We start from the raw sequence: 12,807 nt of genomic DNA on the forward strand, positions 1-12,807 counted from the left end.
AGAATATGTTACCTTATATATTATATAGCAAAAGGGACTTTGCAAAGGTAATTGGGTAAAGAAGAAATTAGCCTGGATTGAGGTCAGAGATGACAACATGAGAAGGATCTATCACCCTGTACTGGTTCTGAGATATAGAGAACTAACTATATGCAAGGAATTACAGAGGCCTGTAGAGTTAAGGTCTGCCCTCACAGATTAGATAAGCAGGAAACAGACTTAAACCACATGGAAATGCGTTTTGGTAACAACTGAATGAACAAGGAAATGGATCTTCCCCTAGAGCCTCCATACAGGAATTCTAACTGGCACCTTGATTTTTACCTGTTAAGACTTCAGACCACTGCTTAATAAACTTTAAGAAGTTTCTGTTGTAAGAAACTAAATCTGTGGTAAATTGTTACATTATCAATAGGAAACTAACTCAGCATCATAGTATTCAGTTAGATAGATATAAAATTAAACCAGGACTATTATATTTTCCTTTATGAAAAAAATTATCATTTTCTCTTTGCTCTACCTTCCCAGACTCCCAAGATAAAAACTGAAGACCAACTCGTAAGATTTCCTCGAGAATATCTTACCAAATGTACTGATTTAAAGCCTAGAGAATTTTAAACTCTTTAGAAGGGAGTCAAACAATAAAAGTTATTTTTAAAAAACTGAGATACTTACCAAAGTATTCTGGGCATTTTAGGCAGAACTCTTTCAAAAAGGCGTTTGCTTTCAAATCAAATGTTCTAAGTTCAACATCTGTGCCCAATCCTAAAACATCAATTTCTACCACAGGTAATTCACAATCTCCAACAAGGTGATAAAACTGAATCAAAACCTAGAGGAAAAAGAATAAAGAAACTACCACTATCTAAAAGAAAAAATTGTTTATGCGGATGGTGGTTTTGAATGGATAAGTTATACACATGATCTGTATTTAAAATTTAAAGGAGACTTTATATACACACATGCATACACATGTATCTTGTACAGTTAATTATCTTTAATAAAATAGATGATCTAAACCCCTAATTTTTGATTAACAAAATTAATCTTCACAAAAAGGGGAGGAAAGAATCACAAAGCAATATCTGGATTCAGCTTAAATTGGATGAAACAGGAGTACATATTAGCAATAAGACTATATAAATAAACTGAATAGCAGAAATGACAATTTAAATAAGTCATATTAATTTTACCATGGTACATACCTCTGGCACTTCAAATCTTATTTTATACTGAATCATATTTTTTGAACAATCTGGCTTTTGAATCTTTTTCTGCTGATAACTCTGAACTCCAGTGGGAGACTGAAGAGGCTCTTCCAAAGGACTACAAGGTGCATCAAAATATTCTTCTTCAGAATCTAAATATTGCAGAATATTGTTTAAGTCAAAAATTAAAATGACTGACTTAATAACAATGGTCTTATAATTTTTCTGAAGTAAATATGAATACTAATACATTAAAGTCTTAAAACATTTCAAAATGTGAATGTGAAGATTAGAAAAGAATAGAAAAGAATACAGAGCTTATGTCTGAAAATAACATTTTTGATGACAAAAAGTGTAGAAAATATAAAATTAATCTTTAGCTTAATGAACATCACCTTTTAAAATCATTAGTCTATCGCTTCTCGGTCTTTTGACTGAGATCAAGTGTAAAATTATTAGTCTAAAAATTGTAAAATTTTATTTTATTTTTGAGAGAAAGAGAGGGAGCAAGTGCATGTGCATGTGCCACCTGGGGGTGGGGAAGGGCAGAGAGAGAGAGAGAGAGAGAATCATGAGCAGGTTCTGTGCCCTGCATGGAGCCCAAAGCGGAGCTTGATCTCATGACCCTGAGTTCATGACCTGAGCGGAAATCAAAGTCAGATGCTTAACTGACTGAGCCACCCAGGTGCCCCACAAAATAAAATTTAACAGCAAAAGCAGTTTCACTTTACCATCTTCAACACATGGAAGCTCCAAGAAAGGAAGCATTTTCTGTGAAATCTGTGATGTTCCCAAAGAAGTGGACCTTTGAATCTGGAAGAAAAGTAATTCACTGTTAATTAGCACAAAGATTTTTATTCAAAGTCTTAAGATAATTTTGACAAATATAAAAAAAAAAATCTCACTTTGAACTAAGAAAAAAAGCCAATCAGAATTAGTTAAGTAAATTATAAAATATAGATTTAAAGAAGTGCTTTTACAATTTTAATGGTAAATATACACGTAAAATTGTTGTATTAATTGTTTTGACAGGCTTTGAGTAGGAAAAGATCTTAGATTCTGTGTTCACTCAACGTCTCACTGAAGAAGAAAACCATCTCAGGACATCCACGGGAAATAGCCAGTCCCAATATTTAAAACCTACGGAGTTGGGAAATTTGAAGTTTTTCTTTTCATTTTTTGAGAGGCATTTCATTAAACTGACTTTTTTACTGCTTTGGGAAATACAGCCCATAAAAACATATAATGCAATTTAATAAAATAATAAGAAAAGACATACCTCAATCTTCTACCCAGGCCAAAAAACTAAGCAGTCCTATACCTTTCCCTAGAAGCACCTCTTTGATCCTCCTTGATTACATTCCCTACAACTGATTATGATTTTACTTCTATTTACTTGTTTTTAGCCCCCTATGAATGATTCTCTAAATATAACATGGTGTATCCTCTGCTTCTTTCTAAATTATACAAAAAGGTAATAATATTATATATTTTCTTAGAACAGTCTTCTACAAAAAACCTTTCAATTTCATTCATCTTGATAGTTCACTCACTTTCACTGCTATACTATATTGCATATCTGATGAATAAGCCACTACTCATATGTCCACTACACTGTTGATATATACATTTGTATTGTTTACAGATTTTTTGCTTTTACTCATAGTACCACCATAAGCATCCATGAACATGCCTGCAGGTGCTCTTATGTAAGATTTTTTTATGGTGTTTATATCTGAGTCGAATTGTGTATGTTCACCTTACTAAGTAGTATCAAACTTTTCACAAGTAGTTGGAAAACATTAAACTAACATCAGCAGATTAGTTTGTATAGCCCCATAGCCTTATAAATGCTTGGTATTTTCAGACATTTTAAACTTTGGCAATCTTCCTGGCAATTTCACCTTAGCTTTAAATAGAATTTCACAAATGTGTTATAGTTACATATCATATCACAGGTTCATGAGTTTGTCCTTCTCTGAATCATATTTGTTTTTGGGAAAACACTTTTATTGAAACATAAACCTACTACATAACTAAGTATACGGTTCAGTAAGTATTCATGAAGAAAACACACCCATGCACTCAAAATTCAGAACTAGGAATAGAACATTACCATTAATGTAGAAACCTCTCGATCATTAGGCATACCCCCCAAAACTATGCTGTCCTAATTTCCATCTTTAATGTTCTGAAATTTAGCCAACATATAGTACATCATTAGTTTCACATGTAGTGTTCAATAATTTATCAGTTGCATATAACACCCAGTGCTCATATCACATGCCCTCCCCTTAATGCACATCACCCAATTATCCCATCCCCTCCTTTGATTTCCGCTCCAGCAACCCTTCAGTATGTTTCTTATAGTTAAAAGCCTACATCTACATCAAGGATAGAATGGTTTTGTTTTGCACTTTCCTGATAAGTAATAAAATTAAACCCCTTTTCAACGTTTCTGCTAATCTTTTACTGGGTTACTGGTCTCCTTATATACTTTGGGTGAAGTATTTGTACATAATGTGTTGCATATATTTTTCACAATTAGATGGCTTGCCTTTTTCATTTTTAAAAGTAGAAAATTTTAATTTTCATCAGTTTATTTTTCTTCTTCATTTGTGCTTTATCCCAAGACATCTTTACCTATCACAAAGTGCTTAGAGATTTTCTCTTATGTTTTTTTGTTAAAGAAATTATATTTTGGGGGCATCTACATTTATGTCTATGTTCCATTTCAAACTAAATCTCTTATGTTTATTTTTTCTCCACTTGGAAATCTAGTTATCTCAAAAATCACTTATTGAAAGAACTAGCACATTTCCTCCACTTATTTAGGTCAGCACCTTTGTAAGAAATCAAATATATATTAACCATGTATACATTGTATATTTATATCCAGACTTTATTCTATTTCCTTGATCTGTAGTTCATCCTCATATCAAAAAGAAAACCCACTTTCTTTAATAAAGTAGTATAAGATAAATCTTGAAATCAAGTATTAGAAAATCTCTAACATTATTCTTGTCCAAAATTGTTTTGGCCAAAATTATGGAGCAACCTAAGTATCCACTGATAGATGAATGGATAAAGAAGATGTGGTATATATATGCAATGCAATATTATTCAACCATAAAAAAAGAATGAAATCTTGCCATTTGCAACAATGTGAATGGATCTAGAGAGTACAGTGCGCTAAGCAAAATAAACCAGAGAAAGACAAATACCATATAATTTCACTCACGTGGAATTTAAGAAACAAAGGAAAAAAGACAAACCAAAAAAGACTCTTACCTATACAGAACAGAGGTGGTTAATGAGAAAGAAAGGGATGGGTGACACAGGTGAAGAGGGTTAAAGGTACACGTATCTTGATGAGCACTGAGTAATATATGGAAGTGCTCATCACTGAAGATCACAGAAGGTAAGAATCACTGTATCTTATACCTGAAATGAATGTAACACTGTATGTTAACTACACCAGAATTAACCTTAAAAATAATAAATTGTTTTGGCTAATATGTGTCCTTTACATGACCATATATACTTTATAATTAAATTGTTAATTTCCAGAAAAGCAATCTTCTGTATTCTGATTGAGGTTGTGAGAAATTTACAGAGTTTGGAGAGGACTACCATCTCAATGTGATCAGGCCTCCAATCCTTGACTATGAATATCATTTTCAGAAATGTTTTGCAGATTTAGGTTTACAGGTGTTGTATTTCTTTTGTTAATTTGTTCTTGACTAGCCCTTTTTTTTTTATAATATCTTGATGCATTTTTTTAAAAATTATTTTTATTTATTTATGATAGTCACACACACAGAGAGAGAGAGAGAGAGGAAGAGACACAGGCAGAGGGAGAAGTAGGCTCCATGCACCGGGAGCCCAACGTGGGATTCGATCCTGGGTCTCCAGGATCGCGCCCTGGGCCAAAGGCAGGTGCCAAACCGCTGCGCCACCCAGGGATCCCTTGACTAGCCCTTTTTAATGTTGTTATGAATGGAATATTCTTTTTCGTTTCATCTTTAGAAATAATTCTTTACATTGATAATGTATTTTGCGAACTTGCTTATTACTATTACGAATATTACTTTTCTACGTTCCTTAGGACTTCCTGCATGATCATTTCACCTAAAAATAAAGACAGTTTTACTTTTTCTTTCCAATCTTGTCTTTATTTTTCTTGATTCATCTGCAGAAGCTAGAACATTCACTATCAACTTGAATAGAAGTGGTGAGAAAAGGCATTCATTCTTGAACTATTCCAGATCTTACAGGGAAAACTCAGTCTTTTTCAAATGAAGTACAAAAACTAGCTATGGGTTTTTCCTAGATGTCCCTTACCAGGTTGAAGATACATTCTTTTATTCCCTGTTTGTTAAGAGGGAACATCATCAATAACTGCTGGTTTTGCCTATACTTTTTCTCTTCTATTGAGATGATCATATATTTTTTCTCCTTTATTCCATGAATAGGATTGATAGCACTGACTGTTGAACCACTTTTGCTTTCATAAAGTAAGTGCATTTGCTTATAGTATATTATCCTTTTTATATAGATCATACTATTTGGTCATATTTTTTAAGGATTTTTGCATCAATGTTAATGAATATATGTGTCTGAGTTTTCTCATAATTCTTTTTGTCTGATTATAATAGCAGGACAATCTATGCAAAGAAACAAGGAAGAATAGCCCATACACAGACAAAAGCAGCAGACACAGTTCAGAAGGAAGCAAAGTACTGGACTTACTACGAAAGATTTTTTTCTTTATGCCTCAAATATATTCAGAAAGCTGAAAAGGTCCATGGAGAAAGAGCTAAAAGAAACCAGAACAATGATATCACAGCAAATAGAAAACATCAATGAAGAGACAACATAAGAAAAACTCAAAGAGAAATTCTGGATCCGAAAAGAGCTGGATAAGAAATGAATAGCAAAATGTCATTATAAATCCTAAAGTCGCCTGAAGCATAAGGAAATATTAGAAATAACCTTACTTCCACATATTCAACACCTTGGTTGAAATGAACAAATTCCTTAACAGACAAAATCTTATAAAGCTCATGCAAGAATAAACTAATACTGTAAGCAGTCCTGTAAAAATTAATTAAACAACTTGAAAACCTTTCAATAAAGAAATTCCAGGCATACATGGCCTCACTGGTATTTAAGACAGAAATAGTATCAATTCCTTACAAAAAATCTCATAAGAGGAAAACATTTTCCAATTCATTTAATGAAGCTGAACTTGCCCTAATATCATACGCAAACAGGTAACAAGAAAAAAAGTATAAACCAGTATCCTGCAGTAACATAAATATAAAAATCCTCAACAAAAAAAAAATAGTAAATAAATCCAACAATGTACTAAAACGTTAATATATCACAAAGGAGGTTTATATTGGGAATGCAAAGCTAGTTTAACATTAGAATCAATGTAATTCATCATATTAAAAGAATAGAGAAAACAGTGTGATTACAATAGATGGAGCAAAAGCATTACATAAAATGCTACAAATAATCATGACACAAAACTATCAGCTAACTAGGAATAAAGGAGTACCTCCTCAACCTGGGAAATAATACGTAGGAAAAAGCTACAGCTATTATTATACTTAATAAGATAAAACTAACTACATTCCTGCCATTGAAGTCATGGGTAGCAGCAGCCTGAATCACTGAAACTTGAGAAAGTAGCACCATTTTCAGAAATCCAGGGGAACTTCGGCCCCCAAAACCCACGTCTTTTGGGCCCATGTAGGTAGGAGCACCTCTGTGGATCTCAGAATAGCCTTCGGGATCATTCTTTTCCTTTTTCTTGAAGAATAAAGTATGTTCCCAGATGGATGGCCCCACTGTCCTACCCTGTAGTACCAGAACTTCAAGGGATTTTTCTTCTTCATTTTGTCCTGACTCTGCCCTTTTTAGTCTAAGCTAGCAGTACTTCAGCTGGCACAGTCCCATCTCTATTCCTGGCTTCTGCTGAGATGGTGGGTTACAGCAGTAAGTCACACCCTTAATCCCTTTATCAAGTGTTTTGTGCAAAATGCTCTTGGTTTTCTCTCTGTAACACACTCCCATTTTTTGCAGTACAGATAGGCTGAGCACTTCTCCCAAATCTTTAAGTTCTAATACCAACTTGCTTATTAACAAGTCCTTCTTAAAAACATCTCTTTCTTGCATTTTACTATAAGCAATTAGGCAAAAATAAGACCATATCTTAAACAGTTTGCTTGGAAATCTCAATTAAATATCTAAGTTCATCATTTACAAGTTCCCCACTAAAAAACAATTCAGCTAAGCTCTTTACCACTTTATAACAAGGATCACCTTGCCTCAAAACTCTTTCACGCTCTACTCATTATCCAGTTTTAAACTCACTACAACATGTTTATTACAACACCACTTCACTTTCTGGTACCAAAAGCTGTATTAGTTTGCAAAGGCTGCCATAGCAAAATTCCAAAGCCTGGATGGTTTAAACAATAGAAATTTATTTTCTCATAGTTTGGGAGGCTAAGATGTCCAAGATCAAAGTGTTGGCATAATTTGTTTTATCTGTGGTCTCTCTCCTAGGTTGCAGATGTCTACCTTCTTGCTGTGCCCTCACATGATGTTTTCTCTGTACATGTGCATCTCTGGTGTCTTTTTCTATGTCTGAATTTCTACTTCTTATGAAGATGCCACCCTAACTGGATTAGGACCCACTCTAGTGACCTCATATTAACTTAACCACTTTTTAAGACCCTATGTCCAAATACTGTCAGTCACATTCTGAGGTACTAGGGTTAAGATTTCAATATATGGATTTTCAGAGGACAGCAAAATATGTGAAGCAAATGTGTTTCAAGTACAAAATACTTATGAAAAAACTTAAAGAGACCTAAATAATGAAAAGATATATCACATTAATAGACTGAAAGATTCAGTATTGTTAAAATGTCAATTTTCTCCAAATTAATTATACAATAAAATCACCACCATCAAAATCCTGGCAGAAATTTTTCATAGAATTGAAAAGCTGATTCTAAAAGCTACAGGAAAAGGGAAAGAACTAATGGAAACTATTTGGGTAAAGCACACATTTTAGATGTCATACTTTATTTCAAGATTTACCATTTATAACTATATCAAAAAGAATAAAATACCTACAAATAAATTTAATCAAAGAGGTCAAAAATCTGTACCCTAATCAAAGAGGTCAAAAGTCTGTACCCTGAAAACCATAAAAGCACTGATGAAAGAAACTGAAGACATAAATAGGTGGAAAGATATTTGACACTTATGGCTTGCAAAAAGTAATATTGTTAAAAAGTTCACACTACTCAAAGCAATCTTCAGATTCAGTGTACTCTCTATCAAAAGTCCAGTGGTATATTACACAGAGGCATCAGGCTTCCTAACTTCAAGCTCTGTTACAAAGCTATAATAATCAAAACAGTTTGGCACCAACATAAAAACAAATCCATAGATCAATGGAACAAAAATGAGAAACCAGGAATAAATCTATGCATTAATGGTCAATTAATTTTTGGCAGAAGAGCCAATATACAAAAAGGAAAGGATAGTTTCTTCAGCAAATGGTGCTGGGGAAACTGAACAACCACATGCAAAAGAATAAAACTAGACTCCTATCTTCACACAAAATCAACTCAAAATGGATTATAGACTTGAATGGAAGACCTGATGTCATAAAGCTTCTAGAAGAAAACAGAAAGGTAAGCTCCTTGACAGCAATCTTGGCAATGACTTTTTGGATCTGATACCAAAAGCAAAGGCAGCAAAAGCAAAAATAAACCATTGGGACTACCTCAAACTAAAAAGCTTCTGCATAGCAAGGGAAGCTATCAACCAATGAAAAAGCAATAAACTGAATGGGAAAAAATATAAGCAAATAATATATTTGATAAGGTGTTAATATCCAAAATACATAAAGAACTCATTCAACTCAACAAAACAAATAATTAAAAAATGGGCAAAAGAAATGGACATTTTCCAAAGAAGACACACAGATGGTCAACAAACACGGGAAAAGACACCCAATATCACTAATAAGGAAAATGCAGGTATCTCTTTGATATCCTGTTTTCATCTCCTTTGGAAAAACCAGGAAAGTAAGATTGCTGGATCATATATGGTAGTTCTAGTTTGTTTCCTGAGGAACCTCCCCACTATTTCCATGTTGGCTGTTCCCACCAACCGTACACAGGAGTTCCTTTTTTCACTCATTTACTGCTGGTGGGAATATAAATTAGTACTCAATTTAAAAAAGAAAATTTGGGCAGCCCCGGTGGCGCAGCGGTTTGGAGCCACCTGCAGCCTGGGGTGTGATCCTGGAGACCCGGGATCGAGTCCCACATCGGGCTCCCTGCATGGAGCCTGCTTCTCCCTCTGCCTGTGTGTCTCTGCCTCTCTCTCTCTGTGTCTATGAATAAATAAACAAAATCTTAAAAAAAAAAAAAAAAGAAAATTTGACAAAGTTCATGAAAATATAAAATTCAGTGAGCAATTCTACTTGTATAAATTGATCCAGTGAATAAAAATACACCCAAATATATAGAGAGGAAGCCAAAAGCAGTAGGGTAGAACTGTGAGCATTCGTAATAATAAGAATGTTCATCAAAAGGAACTCTGTTATGTGAGGCAAATGATGGTAGGTACATTTGCACAATTCAATATTATTTGCTATACAAAAAAAAAAAAGGTAGATCTGTATGTGTTAATATGAAAATATCTCTAAGGTATATAAGATATGATAATGGTGAAAAAATACAGATTCAGAACAGGAAGTATAATGATCCAATTTATGTAAACTTTAAGAATACACACACACACACAAGCATGCCATAGTATATATTATAAACACTTCTGGAAAACTACAGAAGTGGTAGTTAACAGTGTTACCATTAAGGAGGGTCACTGCAAGCAGAAGTAACGAAAAGTAGACTCATCATGTAATTTTCTTTACTATTTGCACCTTTTACTCTTTCATCATTTCCTTTTAAAATGTAAAAACAAATTTTTTTAGAGAAAGAGAGAAACATTGGGGGATGGGGTGAGAGGAGAGAGAGAACCTTAAGCAAGCTCCATGCCCACTGCAGAACCCAAGGAAGAGCTCAATCTCACAACCCTGAGATCGTGACCTGAGCCAAAAAAAAAAAAAAAAAAAGAGTCAGACACAACCAGCTGAGACAACCAGGCACCCCAATTTTTTTTAAGTAAGTTCCATGTTTAGCATGGAGCCCATTGTGGGGCTTGAACTCACAACCCTGCGATCAAGACCTGAGCTGACGTTTAGCACCTGCCTTTGGCCCAGGGCGTGATCCTGGAGTCCCAGGATCAAGTCCCACATCAAGCTCCCGGCATGGAGCCTGCTTCTCCCTCCTCCTGTGTCTCTGCCTCTCTCTCTCTCTCTCTCTCTCTCTGATAAATAAATAGATAAATCTTTAAAAAAAAAAAAAAAAAAAAAAAAAAAGACCTGAGCTGAGATTGAGTTGGATGCTTAACCAATTGAGCCACCCAGGTACCCGTAAAATGTAATTTTTAAAGGTCTTTTGAAAAAGAATAAAATTATTTTATCCAAAATTTTTGACTCTTACAAATACTATTTGTTGAGTTCCTTAAATTTGTACTTTTATCAATTTTGTAAAAAACATTACCTGAAATGGTTTGGCAGGGGCATATGCTTCAGGTGCAGGTGTGGGTTTCGGAATGCTTTCAATCAATTCCAAAATTCCTTGCAGTTTTTTATCTGAGATTCGTAAAGAAATCAGTGGTAACTTTCCAAAAATCTTGAATCTGTTTCAAAAAAGCAGAAATCAGTATAAGCAAACTTCATTCTGATTTAAGTGCACTAATTAAAAACACAAGTGTTCCCCCTTAATATATCCAAAAATAATAAAATGCAATTTTAAGCTCTAAAAATTATCCACACAGTCCATAAGACATATTATTCCACAATCTCCAATCAAATTTCTTTTTGCCCTTACTGACCAGTCTCATTAGATGAACTAACCTCATCTTTTTTCCAAAAATTTTTAATGTTGTTATGTTTATTATCCCTTTACTATTTGCCAATGATGGATGATCATTACTAATTATTATTTATTAATGACACACATTAAGGAAAGCATTGATATACATTTATCATACATTCTCACAACCTGTAAAATAGACAATCAATTTCTGTTCTCTGTTTCTCAGAAGTTCCCTTATGTACATGGTTCCTATCAGGAAGCTAATGCTTAGCCAGTTTAAGTAACTTCTCCATGACATTATATATCTAAATTATGGTTAAAAGAAAAATTACATGATCATATAAATTGATGCATGACAAAATCGAACACCTATTCATGATAAAAACTCTCAGTGAACTAGAATAAAGGAGAGCTGCCTCAAATTGATAAAGAATATCATCAGAAAACCTATAGCCACATATTTAATGGTAAGAAAGTCTGTTTTTCCACTAAGATTAGATACAAAGTAAAGAGGTCTCTGATCACTCCTTTTCAGCACTATACTGGAAGTCCCTGCCAATGAATTAGGACAAGAAAAGGGAATAAACTGAATGGGAGGTGTAAAGATTCTGTTCACAAATGACACAGTCATCTACACAGAATATCTAAAAAGAAAAAAAAAAAAAAAGACTCCTAGAACTAATAAGTCCTTATACCAAGATTGCATAATACAAAGTTGATATGCAACAGTCAATTGTTTTCCTATATACAAACAATAGATGAGTAGAATTTAAAAATTAAATATAATGCCACTTACATTAGCACCCACAAAATGTAATAGTTGAGTATAAATCTAAAAATATATATAAGATCTTTACGAAGGAAACTACAGAACTCTATGAATGAAATAAAAAAATGAATAAATGAGATATTCCATATTTATTTATGGATATTAAAACTCAGTATCATCAAGATGTTAGTTCTTTCCAACTGATCCATAGATTCAATGCAATTAAAGTCAAAATCCCAGTCCACTACTTAATGAATACTGACAAAATGATTCTAAAGTTTATATGGAGAGGTAAAAGATCCAGAATAGCCAATACAATACTGAAGAACAAGGATGGAGGACTGACACCCCCCAACTTCAAGGCTTACTATAAAGCTACAGTAAGCAAGACACTGGTATTGGCAAAAGAATAGACAGATCAATGGTCAGAATAGAGAGCCCAGGAGACTTCCATAAATACAGTCTACTCATCTTTGACAAAGGTGCAAAGGCAATAAAATAAAGCAAAGATATTTTCTTCAAAAAATGTAACAGACAAATCTAGAGAAATGTTGCTAAGGCTGATGTCCAAGAGATCACTACGTTTTAGGATTTTTATGGTTTTAGATCTCATGCGTAGATCTTTAATTCATTTTCAATTTATTTTTGTGTATGTTGTAAGAAAGTGGTTCAATTTCATTCTTTTGCAGGTAGCTGTCCAGTTTTCTCAGCATCCTTTTTTGAAGAGATTGCCTTTTCCTCATTCTATGTTCTTGTCTCATTTGTTTTAACTGACCATCGAGGTATGGATTTAACACCTAGTACTGGATTATTAAAAAAAATTAAAAACTAAAATTAAAAAAAGCAAAGC

At 33.6% G+C, this 12,807-nt stretch overlaps 1 protein-coding gene across 5 annotated transcripts in view; it reads right to left on the reverse strand.

The window, feature by feature from the left end:
- Window positions 1–12,807, reverse strand: part of VPS13A (vacuolar protein sorting 13 homolog A) — a 234,742-nt gene that overhangs the window by 138,359 nt on the left and 83,576 nt on the right. For all 5 annotated transcript variants that reach the window (XM_077906342.1, XM_077906335.1, XM_077906373.1 and 2 more), the window contains 4 exons: window positions 10,871–11,009; window positions 1,940–2,021; window positions 1,206–1,360; window positions 676–832 (listed from right to left, as the gene is read on the reverse strand). In XM_077906342.1, coding sequence (XP_077762468.1) covers window positions 676–832; window positions 1,206–1,360; window positions 1,940–2,021; window positions 10,871–11,009 — 533 coding nt within the window. The remainder of the gene's footprint in view (window positions 1–675; window positions 833–1,205; window positions 1,361–1,939; window positions 2,022–10,870; window positions 11,010–12,807) is intronic.

This window comes from Canis aureus, chromosome 1, assembly GCF_053574225.1.
Source record: "Canis aureus isolate CA01 chromosome 1, VMU_Caureus_v.1.0, whole genome shotgun sequence".
NCBI lineage: Eukaryota > Metazoa > Chordata > Mammalia > Carnivora > Canidae > Canis > Canis aureus.